Below are 15602 nucleotides of genomic sequence, written 5' to 3' on the forward strand. Positions count from 1 at the left end.
GTGGAAAAATAGGGGAAACTTGCAAAACCGACTTAGTAACAAAAGGAAAGACAACCTCATCAAACCGGACATGGTTGTAGACAAAGATCATATTAATGTGAAGGTCCATACATCAATACATCCGAAATGACTTAGGATATCCTATAAAAACACATGGAGATTACCTAAGACTCATTTTGTGACGATTATAAGGACGTAAATAAGGATAACACAGATAACCAAAACCCGTAGAAAAGAGTAAGACGATTGAGACTAATGTAACAAATAATGAGGACTGGAGTTCCCTAAAGTAGGTGAGGGCATCTTATTTAAAGATAAACAACATACTCAAAAGCAAAATCCCAAAAACGAGGTAGAACAAAAGCATGAGCAATAAGAGTAAGCCCTGTTTCAACAATGTGTATATGCTGATGTTCAACATAGCAATTTTGTTCATGCGTATAAGCGCAAGACTGTCTATGATTGATACCTAACTTTAGAAACAAAGAGTGCAACTTTTTATATTCAGTACCAAAAACATATTGGATGGATTTGATTTTACGAGAAAAGGAATGCCCAACAATAGCACGAAAATGCTCAAAAATATCATATAAACTAGACTTCAAGCGCATAGGAAAAAACCAAGTATAACAGGAGTAGTCATCCACAAAAATAACAAAGTAACGACAACTACTAAATGACAAAAGCAAAGCAAGGCCCCAAATGTCTGTATATATTAAGTCAAGAATATTAGAACTAGAAGACTCAACACGCGACAAGGGAAATTGCGCAAATTTTCTCAATTGAAATGTAGTACATAAAGAAGAAGAACTAGTATCATGACTAGATAGACCCACTAATTGAACACGAGCAAATTTTCCCAAATGAATGTGCTAGACATAAGCATAAACACGAGCAAAATGAAAGGCATACTACAGAGACGGGCGAGAAATAGGCATGGAGTAGAGACCACCCAAACTATTGCCCCAGAGCATAACCGCCTTGGTGGCGATATCCTTCACAAAAAAAAAAAGGTAAAGTGAAATTCAAAGAACACATGATTATCAAACGCAAAACGCTGAACAGAAAGTAATGACGCAGATAACCCAAGAACATGAATAATATTAGACATATGGAAAGACTAGCAGGAGTATGAAACGATACATGACCAACATGAGAGATAGGCAAATCCATACCATCACCGACACACAATGTGTCATTACTAGTATATTTCTTAGAAGTAGAAAGAGCATTAATATCCAAAGTAGCATGGTTCATGGCTTTCTCAAAAAGCTTATCGAAAAAACTACTTTGAGTGACTTTTTAAAATTTTAGCATTTTGGAACAATATAAGTCAAAAAAAAAAATCAAACAATTATATTGATTATTTAACCAAGTCAAACAGCTAATAGTGGTCAAATAAGTCAAAAATTAGTTGATAAGCTAACTATGTTACCAAACAGGGTCGTTATTTAAAAGTTCATTATTTGAGTATTGAAAGTATATTATTTTGTATACTATCAAATAATGTACATTCAGTACACAAATAATGTACTTATAATATATTAAAAATGTATCTTATATTCAGGAAAAATATATTATTTGAGTACTGAAAGTACATTATTTTATATTGAGTACTGAAAGTACATTATTTTATATAATGTACATTCAATATATAAATAAGAGTTAATTCCAGCAAAGGTCCTCTGAGTATACTGATTTTCCAAAATTGACCCTCGTCTTTCAATTTGGACAAATTTGATACTTGACTATTAAAATCTTTCCAATGTTGGTCCTTCTGTCACATGACTGTTATTTGAACGTCAAAATAAGGGGTAAAACCGTCATTTAATCTACTAATTGTCTTCTTCCCCTTCCTTCCACCGTAGCTTTCAGCAGTTACATTCTACCTTCTTCCTCCAACGGTGGTTAGAGCCATCTCAAGCCCTGGTCGACCACATTCCGATGTATGATCCTTGACGCCGTACGTTGCGGCGGTGGAGGCGCTGCGCGACAGAAGCATGCCGATGTTGCTTCTAAATCCACCATGGAGTGGAAGCCCAGCCGTCGCCATTAGAGTCAAGGATCTGAATGGGAAGGAAGAGTGCACCACAATTTTACATGTTAATTAACTAGGTTTGGTGATCCATTATATGACGACATACTGACTGTATTGTTGATCTAGAAGCGGTTTTTGTCGGCCCAACGGTTCAACCCATTACAGGGTTGCAGAACCCAACCATCTTTCCCACCAACGTACAATGTATGAGCTTCAGACAAGCATGCAAATCCCATCAACAACAAATAGCACACAAAAGCAACAATGTTTGACCCCATCACTCACCCACAACTAACAGTCTCAAAATTATTATTAGTATAAGATGCTCTGTGAATGGAGAAGTGGACGGGCAAGGTAAGCTTAAAAAGGGGCAGAGATTAAAGATGGCATTTAAGAAATTGTTGTGACTTTATATGGGTCTAGTGTGGGAGTATAGCCATAAGGCTAATTGTAATCAAATTAGCATTATTGTAGGATTAACGTTCTTCCATAACGTTATAAGTTAAAAAAAAAAACATAATGATAATATTGCGACGAAGCGGCTGTAGAGCAGCGAAGCCGACGACGTATTGGAGAGAGCAAAGGAGGTCCGTATGCTGACCAAGGATGACTTTGAAGCCCGAGCAACACTCGCTTTGCTCGGAGCCATTCCGCCGCTAGTGGCGCTGCTCGATGCCAGCGACCCGACATCTCACATTTCTGCTATCGGTAATGACGAGTGAGTTTCTTTTATATTTTTTCTTCCGCCTTCTTTACTCATATTTTCAGTGGCATAATTGTCGTTTTGCTTGTCGTGAGAACAATGTGCGGTAAAGAAAATCGTCGGAGAAAAACACGTGTTGCCGCCGCCCAGAATGGCAACTATAAGTTGAAAGTGAGGAAGAAGACAATTACCAGATGAAATGATGATTTTACCCCTTATTTTGACATTCAAGTAACTGTCATGTGACGGAAGGACCAACATTGGAAAGATTTTGATAGTCAAGTGTCAAATTTGTCCAAATTGAAATACGAGGGTCAATTTTGGAAAATCAGTATACTCAGAAGACCTTTGCTGGAATTAACTCTATAAATAATGTATTTTTTTAGTGCTACTAACACTATTACATTGTAGTATTTGTGCATACATACTTTTTCAACTTGTTAAAGCACAAAGAGTCAACAACGTCTCTATTGAGGCTCGATCTCATAACCTCCCATATGAGAGAGTCACTACATGCAATCTGAGCACAATGTGTTTGGCAAATAATGGACTTTTAATATATTAAAAATTTATTTTATTTCTTCTCAAAAAATTTATTTTTATGGCCCACACAACACTGTATGAACCATGATCCACGTAATAATTTGCCTTCCCCACACTGCATGTAGTGATTCTCCCATATAGGAGGTCATGAGATCGAGCCTCAGTAGAGGGGATATTGACTCTTTGCGTTGTTTGTGCTTCAACATGTTAAGAAAATATGTATGAACATATATTACAATGTAATAGGATCAGTTGTATTAAAAAAGACGGATTCATTTATTAGGATCTGCATCAATGTGGCAAGGTCATCTCTATAAATTCAAATTTGTTCTGAAGGACGACATTTTCTCAATTCTCTTGTAGCATCAAATATATTAATTATTGTATTTACACATTTAAGCAAAAAATGGGTGGATGGCCAACAAAATTTCAAATAAAGTCAATAAAATAGTGAGAAATGTTAATATATTAGAATATTAAACTTAAAGATTTTTTTTAATACAAAAAAAAATTCTTTAAAACATAAAGAATTTAATTGTACTATATTTCGGTAGCATTAATAACAATTTCTTGATACAATATTAGTCAAAGATCTCCATAAATCGTAATTAAATAAGAATTCAACTTTTAAATAAATTGCAAGCTTTTTTACTACTAGTGTTGATGGAATAGAGGCATTGGGAGAACAATTAAACTCATATTTTTATGCATCCATGAAATATGGGCGGGTGAGGACTAGGAAGATAAAAGATAGTGTTAGATATTGAGGTTGAGCAAAGCTATATTATTTTATCTTATTATTCAATTGTAATTAAGAATGAAATAGAAGCCAAACAATAACTAAAGTAGCATCAATATTTTACAGTAATAGTTTGCTTATCCATTATTTCAAACTACTAAATTATAGATAGAGTTAGTACTAGGCAAATTATTGCATGGACCATGGTCCACACAGCTGTGTGGACCAAAAATAAAAGGTACATTATTTTAGTACTGAAAGTACATTATTGTTGTACTGAAGGTACATTATTTGATAATATATATCAAATAATGTATCTTCAGTACAAAAATAATGTACCATCAGTACAAAAATAATGTACCTTTTATTTATGGTCCACACAGCTGTGTGGACCATGGTCCATGCAATAATGATTGGTAATACCACAAATGGTCCTCTGACTATTGGGCTAGTACTCTTTTTAGTCATCGACTTTTAATTCGACCACAAATGGTCATCTGACTTTAATTTTTGACCACAAATAGTTATCTGTTAAAATTTCTGTTAAATAGGTGTTAAATCTAGGGGTAATATCGTCAAATTAATTAATATTATTATGATTACTTCATTTTTAGAATTATATGAAAACATAATTAATTTCAAACATTAATAAACATTAAGTTAATAAATATAAAAACAAAATGGGCGTGATAAATTACGTAAATAAACAAATTAAATAAAAATTCATGATTAATGTTCACAATTTGTACTTGATTAATCATATTAATTCAATGGTGGCGGCCTTCAGTTATGTCCCAAACAAAATGTTTGATCGATTAATGAAGAGTAAAAACTATTAATCAATCATGTATGAACAACCATGAAAATGATGGAAGCAAGGTTTTTGAAAAAAATTTCTTCCAGTTTAATCCGTTGGTTAAATTAAAATAGATAGCTCTAATATTAAATCTTCATTTTGTACGCATAATTACGAGAATAAGGTGTATTGTCTTTTTATTTAGGAGTATTTATATTTGTTAATTGTTTCAATTATGATTGTTGGTGAAAAATTCTAAACATTTTTATTTTATGAACATTATATATATCAATTTGACGATAATACCCCTAGATTTAACACCTATTTAACAGAAAGTTTAATGGAGGACTATTTGTGGTAAAAAATGAAAGTCAGAGAACCATTTGTAGTCGAATTGAAAGTCGATGACTAAAATGAGTACTACATAATAGTCAGAGGACCATTTGTGGTATTAACTCTTATAGATATTATTTGCCAATGATCTTGTTATTTAGTGACACGAAGTAATTGGTACTGACTTTTTGTGCTTCATTAAGTTGAGAGTACTCAACAAAAATAAATATATTATTTGATTATTATAGTTATTGTTATTTGATTATAAGTTTGCGCTATTCTTTAAAATAAAATTTAAAGGGGGAAATGAATATTTTGTGAATGAAAAAAAATGTGTCATACATGTAATTGGTTGGTCATTCATATTACCTACATAATGGCACAATGATACAACCTCTCTCTCTTTACGCCTCGTCTCTCTCTATTCAATACAATCGTACGAGCTTCAACTGCAGATAAACCCTAATCAGAGAATAGAACCCGAAATCAGGAGAAAAGAGCTTCAATCTTTGTTCAAAGGGGTAAGCCTTTTCCCTCTTTACACGATTTCCGAGTCGATTCACCGGAACTTATATGACCAAAATTCAATGCTTTTTTTTTTTTTTTTTTTTTTTTTTTTTTTTTTTTTTTTTTTTTTTTTNTTTTTTTTTTTTTTTTTTTTTTTTTTTTTTTTTTTTTTTTTTTTTTTTTTTTTTTTTTTTTTTTTTTTTTTTTTTTTTTTTTTTTTTTTTTTTTTCTTTCTCCTGAGATTAGATTGGTTCTCGTTGTTTTAGCTTCTGTTTCCACGAATTATATTTTTCCTTATAATTTTGTATATTGTGAACAATTTGCTTAGATGATCTCCATAAATGTTCTAAATCAATGTGCCTTGTTTTGCTGCAGTTTTAGCATTGAAATTTATCCCTCGGATTTATTTCTTCAGCTTGAATGTTGCCACCGTCGTAACTCAGCTTCTCAATTTAGTACTATTTTGTGAACCCCAAGTACTAGCTAAAAGAGTAGATTATTCCATAGTTATTACCTGTTAGGCCTCCACATTTCACTCTAGCGAACAGTTAAGTTATTGCATACATACTTGTGTATCAACCTGCTCTGAGGAATAAATTTCTTGTTTTGTTAAAGAAGTTGTTCTAGCATTTAACAAATTGTACTTTGTACTCTGTATTAAGCTTCTGTAGAAAATGTCTTGATTGAGAATTCTTAGAAATACTATAAAATTTCTTTGACATGCTTTTAAGTAATAAAAAAAAAGAATTTTATATGCAGTCAGTTTTTCCTGTTTCTCTCATTTTTTCTTGCTACAATTTCTTGTTTAACTTCATTACAAGTAATAATAATAATAACTTAGTGTAATATTTATTCATCAAAGTGATTTTGAGTATGGATAAAACATGAGTCATGGATGGCAGGGTGTTATTTTTTGGAAAACACAATAGTTTTGTTTGTGTGCTGGTGATGTAAATGCAATAAAGAGGAGGCATTGTGTCAAGTTCCTAACGTCCTGGGCAGCCAGCTGAATTTGTTCCAAAAAGACAACCAAAAAAATGTATGGAAGAACAGGTCTTGATCGCTTTAAGAAAGCTCAAACTTTAGAACCATTCTCAGTAGGTGCAAATTCAGCTTCTAAGACAAACATACAGCCAGCTACAAAAGCAGCCATCCAACCTTCGACGACGCATCCTACATCCCAAATATCATACCACCAAACTCAGTACACAAATCTACATCCCTCTTCCCAGAAATCAGTGGAGACAAATGTACTTCCTGTGGTGCCAACTCAACAAGTGACTCAAGTTGGAGGAGGCCAATCAACATGGCAGCCACCTGATTGGGCTATTGAGCCCCGACCAGGGGTTTATTATCTTGAAGTCATCAAGGATGGTGAAGTACTTGATCGCATTAATTTGGATAAGCGTAGGCACATCTTTGGACGCCAGTTTCATGCTTGTGATTTTGTTCTTGATCATCAGTCTGTCTCACGCCAACATGCTGCTGTTGTTCCACACAAAAACGGAAGGTGTGCGATCTTCATCCATTGCTGCTAATTGTTTGTAATTCTTTTAAGTTGCTATACCATAGCTCTAATACAAAGCCTTCTCTATATGTTTGATGCTTAACTTACCAAGAATAAATGAATAATTGTTTATAACTCATAAATCAAGGGTTTGGGTCTGCTCCATATTCTTTTCCTCTAGGCTCAAATAGTCCTTGGTTTGGATTAAGCTAGGCCACCCAAAAAAAAAAAATCCAACAGGTCTGAAGCAAAGAAGAGTAGTTGATGGTATAAAAAATCAAAATATGTCTAAAGTTGTACCTTTGGTCCCCATTTCGGAGTTTTTGATATACTGGTTGGACTGTTTGCCACCATGCACCAAACTACCTCTTGTATAGGTACAAATGAGCCATATTGGGGCTATTCTGTACATGTTAATAAGGTGGTACTGTATTGGTCTCCATTCATTTTGGTTGTTAAACAACTCCATGAGTTTTCATATTTTGACACTGGATTTGTGGTTAGCAACTTGCCTATGGGCTGCAGGAGTCTAGTTGGAAGAAATGGGGATGATCAACTCGCATAAATCAAAAGCCATTGCCACATATGAGATAAATTTCTTTAAAAAACCTATAACTCTCTAGGGTCAAATTTTCCTACATGTGCATATTTTAAGAAATCTTTTTTTTGTTGAAAGAGACTAAGCATTGAAAGGAAAGAGTAAACTAAGAAAATATTCTTTCAATAATCTGGATGTATTTGTACATGTATATTATGAAAAATATAAAAAGCTGAAGTGTTGTAGAGAATGATTACAGGCTAAATTTGAGTAATATTGATAATCAACATAAGTATTGGTAAGAATTGAATGCTACTGCCCATTAAAATTTCTCTTGACAAGGAAATTCCTTTTTTCACTTGTACAAGATCTTATCATTTTGTACTTGTGTAATTTAGCCTGTATCAACATAAGTATTGGTCAGAATTGAATACTACTGCCCATTAATATTTCTCTTGGCAAGGAAATTCCTTTTTTCACTTGTACAAGATCTTATCATTTTGTACTTGTCTAATTTTTACTTGGACATAAAAAAAAAGTTTTTTCTGCCCATGGGCCAAATTCATATAGATTGATCTAGTTAATCTTTTCTTCTTCAGCATATATGTAATTGATTTGGGATCTGCACATGGCACATTTGTTGCAAATGAGAGACTGACAAAGGATTCCCCTGTGGAACTTGAGGCTGGACAGTCTTTGAAGTTTGCTGCATCAACAAGGACCTATATCCTGAGAAAGAACAATGCCGCTCTCTTTCCTCCACCACAACCTGCAGAAATTGATCTGCCCCCACCTCCCAATCCAACAGATGAGGAAGCTGTTTTGGCTTATAACACATATCTAAATCGTTTTGGGCTTATGAAACCAGGTACAGCGTCTAAAGTTTCAAAGTCAAGTATGGGGACAGATGACAATTCCATCTCTGAAAGAGCTGCTAAGAGAGTTAGGAGAACTAGAGTGGCATTTAGAGATCAGGTTGGAGGAGAGCTGGTTGAAGTGGTTGGAATCTCAGATGGAGCAGATGTGGAAACAGAACCTGGGCCGGTTGGAGTGAAAGAAGGAAGTCTAGTTGGAAAGTATGAATCCCTTGTACAAATTACTGTTATTCCCAAAGGGAGGGAGCAGTCCTCTGCAAAGGATTCCACTGTTTCACAAACAGGTGTCACTGAAAAACTTAAACAAGTATTGAACAAGGTTAAAACTCCTCCAAAAGGTGGAATATATGACGATATTTATGGAGAATCAATTTCTGGTAAAGTCGGTTCCTCTTGGGCTTTTACCACTAATGATCAAGCTCCCTCAACCAATGATCCAAATGCAGAATCTCCTGCTTCTTTGCCTATAAGTAAGTCTAGCAATGACGATGATGATACGGATGATTTATTTGGCTAGGCATATGCTTTCCTTGGTTGCAAGTGTTGATCAGTACTCCACAAGTTAAGGGCATGCATTTCTTAGAAAACATGCCAGGTAAATGCAAATTTTGTTGTACTTCATCATATTATTCTTTTCCTGGCTGTGCATTGGAGGATTGAACTATAACCATCTGTCTGTCAAAATGAAATGGAAAAAGATGTCTGTTAATGTTTGTTCTCTATTCTTAACTGATTGAGCATTTTAAAAGGCTACATCAAATTGTGGTAAAGATCATTTGCAAAGATTCACTTCCAGTTGTCAGGAACAATTATTTGATAGAAGTGGCTACAATCACCAGAACAAGAAGCAGCGCTGTGTCTGTCTTTTCCCTGTTAGTTTTGTTCAGAAGGCACAAAGGTAATTTGTTCCAGATGATAAAATCCTTTATGGTACAAAGAATGGAAGAAAAGATAACTGTGATGTGTATCAACATTACATGAACTTTGCTTGCTTCTTTACCTCTTTTTCTAACATTTGTGATGTGTGGATATGTTGTAGCCGATGTCCATTTTGCTGAAAATTGCCTTTGTTCACTTACATGTCAATTTGATGAATTGATTCCATAGCTTGTGAGGTTAAGTTGGACAAATTTTTTAATTTAAATCCATTTTTAGTCCTGCAACAAACTGTTGTAAAACCACATATATTTAAATTGTTTACTGCGGAGATTAAGCCGTTGTCTTTAGCAAGAAACAGTTATAAACAGTAAGGTGTTTGGTTCAGGTTATTTCGTAACCTTAGGAATGTGAATATGGGTGTATTTGAAAAATGGCTCATCTTTCAAAGTCAAAGTTTGTTTTGTTTTACCAACTTTAGCTTATTGTTGTTTAACCAGTCAAACAACTGTGTGTTTGGTAAATAGTTTTTTGACTTGTCTTATTGATGTCAATAAATTCAAAATGAAAAAGTTATTTTGAGTAGCTTATTGATATAGTGTATTGCATTTTCATTTTAAAAGTTTAATTTATCATTAATAATTGTTGATTATTGCATATTGCATTTTCATTTTAAAAGTTTAATTTATCATTAATAATTGTTGACTATTGCAGTATTTAATTATTTATATTTATTCAATTTTTATTCACATTTATATTTTTAACTAGTATTTTTATGCACGATACGCACAAATATATGTCCAATATTAGTACTATATATATATATATAAATCTATTTAAATGAGGACACATATATTATGGAGGACAATGAAGACAAATCTTAGGCATTCGAATAAGTGTAATCAAGGGTTGTGATTGTATCCAAAATAATGTGAGATTTTAACCATAAATAATAAGAAAGAGCAAAGAAGACAATTGAGAGGTATTTTAATTTTGGAAGGATTGTAATTAATATAGTTAACATAATAGATGAAGATATACACGGTAATAAATTGTAGGCTCATAAAGAAGCATAAAATTGAGAGTTGTCTTTATCTACGTACGAGAACAAACAGAATGGTACCTCTATGGGGATAAATCACGCCATACATATGTGTGCCATGTATAAGACTGTCGTGTGTACATACTGACATACATCACAGATTTAGGGTTAATTTAACTAGCAGTGCGATAAATAATTTCTAGTATTCTGTTTTGAAAAATCTTAGCTTTGTGTACATATATAAAGTTCAATAAAAAAAATGACTTTGTAAGTGTTTTAGGTATTTTAATTTTGGCTAAAAAGTATAGTTGCATATTCAATTTATTCAATCTGCACAGGTAAGTAGACATGAGATTTTGGATAAGACAATTGAATTACCAAATTCAGTCCATGGAATGAGACATCTTGAGCAATGAGCCATGTCAAAAGAACATGAAGGGAAAGGAAGGCGTAGTGTTGAAATGATTCCAAGAATTGCAGGAATTCCACGCTCCAAAGCGAACTGAACCTGGGCCTCATGGTTATCTCTTGGTGCAAAAAAAAAAAACCGTAAGAATCTCACGATCTAGTAAATTCCCTCCCCAGCTTGCAACCTAGACATTAGAAGACCATTCTTTATACTGTATGACACACATTTATTATAAGTATGACACACATTTCTTTTAAGTATGGCACACGATTATTATAAGTATGGCACACGTTTATTATAAGTATGGCACACAGTTCTTTAAGTATGTCACACAATTATAATAAGCATTGAAAAACTATTATTTATTCATATCTACATGTCTATATGCATTCGTTGTCCACCTTGCTACTATGTACTTTGGAAGTATCATTTCAACGTCCTCGCCCTTTAAATTCATCAGTTTTTCCTTGACATATTTTCACCTCGAACTCTTCCGTGTAATTGTCTTGTTCGTATGGTTCAGTGTGCAAACAAAATGAATATTCCATTGATGAATACTTATTATTTTAATCTAGCCAAAAATAATAGTCTCAAAAATAAAATGTCGTAGTTATACAGTCTGTATATTACTAATAAAAAAAATATTTGTTTAATACATTTTAAAAATTATTTTCTGCACTAATTAAAGTACTAAAATTCGTTGTACCCATTGTCGAACTAGATGGCTATTTTTTCAGCCAAATTTTTAAAGCGCTTACAAAGTGATTTTTTATTGAACTAAATATACATACACAGAGCTAACATTTCTCAAAACAGAATACTAGAAAGTAGAAATTATTTATTACACTGCTAGTTAAAATAGCCTTAAATCTGTAGTGTATGTGCAAACGACGGTCTTGTACATGGCACACGATTTATATATGTATGACACACAACCTCGTGTCACACAGACATCACTGCCTGATTTATCCCCATGGAGGTGTTCAAACTATTCTATTTGTTCTCGTATGTAGATGAAGACGATCTCGGTTTTCACTACTATAGAAAAAGGATACTACGTCGCCCAATCAACGCCGGTTTTTGACAAATCGACGTTATATGTTAATAAAATAAAGAAAAAATAATATATATTATTTACGACGTCGGTTCATGGAAAAAACCGATGTTATAAATATTTTTTAAAAATATTAAAGACATATGACGTTGGTTTTATGTAGAACCGACGTCGTATGTTCTAAATAATATTAATAAAATAAAAGCATACGACGTCGGTTTTATGTAGAACCGACGTCATATGTTTTAAATAATTTAAAAAACAAAAATTAAAGATATAAAGATATTTATTTTTTCTTTTTCTCTTTTTTCTATTTAAAAGCGATCAGATCACCGCTTCACCTTCACACATCGATCACTACTTCACCTTCACACATAGATCACCGCCATCTCACAGCTTCAACGCCATCACAGCAACCGCGAGATTAGATCACCGCCATCACAGCAACCGCGACATCAGATCACCGCCATCACAGCTTCACAGATCTATTGGGAAATAGGTATACAACGTCAACCGAAACTGACAATCTTTAGGAAATAAGGACAAATATAAGCGTAAGGAAATATGTGTCGTGTTATCAAGCACTGCCTTAAAAGCATTTAATTTCCGATGACGGTTCGGGACGCTCTTGACTGGTTACACAGAATATATATTATATGCTTAGACGTAAGAGCGAAGAAAGAGAGAAGCTCTTTTAGAAGGTTTCAATCAAATTGTTGTGTCTTGTTCGAAGATGAAGAATGCTATTTATAATGGAGTGCTGAATATACTTGTCCATTACAACCATACATCCATGCCCTACTTTAGTGGATGCCTCAAGAAGAATGATCTCACGTCTCACATTTTGTAGACAAGGAGAACCATTATTAAGGCTTACCATGAAAGTATGAAAACTTCTGCTTCCTTTATGAATGGTGTTATGAACATTTTTCCAACAATCCCCCACCCATTCAAAAGGAAGGCTAAAATAATAAAGAAATGTCTGAGCAATACATCAAAGTTGACTTTAATGTTAGTGAATCAGCTCTTGAATTAACACCTAGTGACAATGAGTAATTTTCTTCCCGAGAGTGATATAAATCTTGAACTCACCAGTTAGATAAATTTTGAACTCTAATGCACAAATCAACTTCCATAAATTCCCGTCATGTCTACCTCAATGTAGACTTTCCAAATCCGTCAAGCTTATCTCACTAAAGATTTTACCCCTGTCAAGTCTATCTCAACATAGACTACCCATTCTACGGTACAGAGTGAATTATGACTATTTTGTAAGTCGTAACGAACTTCACATGTTCCATTGTGATCACCACATTAAAAATTAATTGTCGTATAGACTCATGTCTAACTCTTATGTGTCTACTCTCCCTAGTTTAGACACTTTTTTTTTTTTTTTTTTGCAACACAAATGACAGTTTGTGAATCACAATGCATAGGTACTAAAGTTGTGGGATTCCCCCACAACTGCACATCTACCAAAATATTTCTTAACCACTCAGCTTCTTGGCTTGGTAGACCAAGTGCTATGTATTTTACTTCCATAGTTGATTAAACTATGCAAGATTGTACTAAAAAAAAAAAAAACTATGCAAGATTGGTTTAGTGGATTTTCACGAAGTGGCTATACCACACAATGTGAACACGTATCTACTGAACCTCAGATGCTCATGAGTGCTCTAGAAAGATAGCCCATTATCTTTCATACAAGGCTGTTAGCCCTTTTTTTCTCAAGTAGGTGATTTCGTTAGATCTATCTCAATATAGACTATACCCGAATTAGGGTATGAAATCATTAAGAGCATTTTAAGCCCACCCTCTCAATTATTAAGCGGTGAATTCATTATGTCCATCTCAATAGAACCACCCATCTCATAGGGTTATAAATTCATTAAGAGCTGTAGCTCAACCTCACCAATACATACATGATAGGAATAACCAATTAGTGTACTGGTTTGTGATTCTTTTCATGGCTTCGTTTGACCACAAAAGTGGGATCCACCACGAATTCATCACCTCTTGGGTTTTAAGTCACCTCATCAATAATTCAGCGACTAATCTCATAATTAGTCTTTTCTTTTAAAATAAGTTGATACTCTCGATCAAACTTACGTACACTTTGATATGTACTTTATGTACTCACAAGTAATTCCTTAGAGATTTTCATGCTTAACATGAAACATTCTCTTTTACAATTATTCTCAATACCACATAGAGACTTATAGGAAAGAAATATAAGGAGTTAATTATATTACCCCCACAATGCAACACTTACAAATACATTTTTCTCAAATGTACTTGATATCTTACCCAAATTGGTCTTTGGTGCCCAACACTGTCTGCTTAGTAAACTGAGCTATGCAAACTTTATATCAACTCTGCACTTGATTAATACACACTCAAGAGTTTAATATATATCAACCAATTTGATCATCTCAAACCACTAAGATTTCATTTTATAAATCTTCAAGATGACTCAATTAAAGTTTTAAATAACAAATGTTGCGCTCATTGGCAGTAAGCTACAAAACCAATGTTGTTTGCATGCTACTTCAAGTTGAACAACATAGTCACAAGTTTCGCATAAAATTCTTGAAATAAATTAATCTGATAGGCAAAGAATATATTCTAATTGGTATTTGTTAAAGAATAATTTATCCACATAAATATCAACAAGTTGAGTTCAATGTATAATAGCTTTAACATTTAAAGTTTTTCCAACTTCACCATTTTTCCTCTCTTGAGGAAATTCATAACTCACATCCTCAATTTTTAAACCATGTGATTTTTCATCTAAAAAATCACGATAATACTTTATTTTCAAGCACCTACATATATCACCATAATTATAATTTCTCTTGCATTTAAATTTCAAGAGCATAAAATCACATAAATTTAAAGGAGATATATGTGATCTATAAAGCATTACCTTAAATGTAATAGAAACTAAATCTTGAAATATTCTGAAAAATAGCAAGCATCACCTCTTAGTTATCCAAATCTCCTTCTCTTATGTTTTGGTATAGGGGCCCTAGGGAGTCATGCAGCTATGGAGGCCTGCACCACCTGCAAGAAAGCCATCAACTTTTGCCTAATATCCTCCATAGATCAAGCCCATAAATTCACTCATACAATTTCAATTCGATGGTAATATGGAGGACCAAACTGTGTTCAGCAACCAACCATCGCGATGGAGAAATGACAAAGTCCATCAATGCCACTTCTGCTTCATATGTGGGTGCTGTCATAACTATGTTTATTGATGATCACTGTGATAAAACAAAATGGTGTTATAGAGGCAAAACTTGCTTAGATCATACTACATGCAAACAGAACACTTTTACTCCATAAGGATGAAACTAAAATATTGATAATTTTATCCAAGTGTAACGATTCATATACCTTGTAAGAGTAATATTGTGTAAATTAAAGTATTTGCATGATACTTAGCTTAATAAGGAGGAAACCTTAGACACATATACTGCCATCTAGAACAACTCAGACATCTTCAAATTGCCACAATCTCTCCAGGCAACAGGAGCATTCAAACTCATGCGCAGCAAGGCACCAAGCACCATGGGTAGTGAGTAGTGAGTAGATTAGGCTAACGTGCACCATGGTTCAATTCGCCACCTCCTCGAAGGT

At 33.7% G+C, this 15602-nt stretch overlaps 1 protein-coding gene across 3 annotated transcripts; it reads left to right on the plus strand.

Annotated features, from left to right (window-relative positions):
* The first annotated feature begins 5518 nt into the window (after positions 1-5518).
* On the plus strand, positions 5519-11171 carry LOC116006977 (protein phosphatase 1 regulatory inhibitor subunit PPP1R8 homolog). 3 transcript variants are annotated; one of them, XR_004095187.1, is made up of 4 exons: positions 5519-5673; positions 6562-7169; positions 8304-9174; positions 10836-11171. XR_004095187.1 is itself a non-coding variant. In XM_031247531.1 (3 exons), the coding sequence occupies exons 2-3, from the start codon at positions 6697-6699 to the stop codon at positions 9094-9096; spliced, it is 1266 nt and encodes a 421-aa protein (XP_031103391.1). In that variant the 5' UTR covers positions 5519-5673; positions 6562-6696; the 3' UTR covers positions 9097-9657. The 3 variants fall into 3 exon arrangements, 1 of the variants encoding a protein (XP_031103391.1); XR_004095186.1 differs by having other exon boundaries at positions 8304-9477; positions 10836-11163; XM_031247531.1 differs by lacking the exon at positions 10836-11171 and having other exon boundaries at positions 8304-9657.
* The last annotated feature ends 4431 nt before the right edge of the window (positions 11172-15602 follow it).

This window comes from Ipomoea triloba, chromosome 15 (assembly GCF_003576645.1).
Source record: "Ipomoea triloba cultivar NCNSP0323 chromosome 15, ASM357664v1".
Taxonomy (NCBI): domain Eukaryota; kingdom Viridiplantae; phylum Streptophyta; class Magnoliopsida; order Solanales; family Convolvulaceae; genus Ipomoea; species Ipomoea triloba.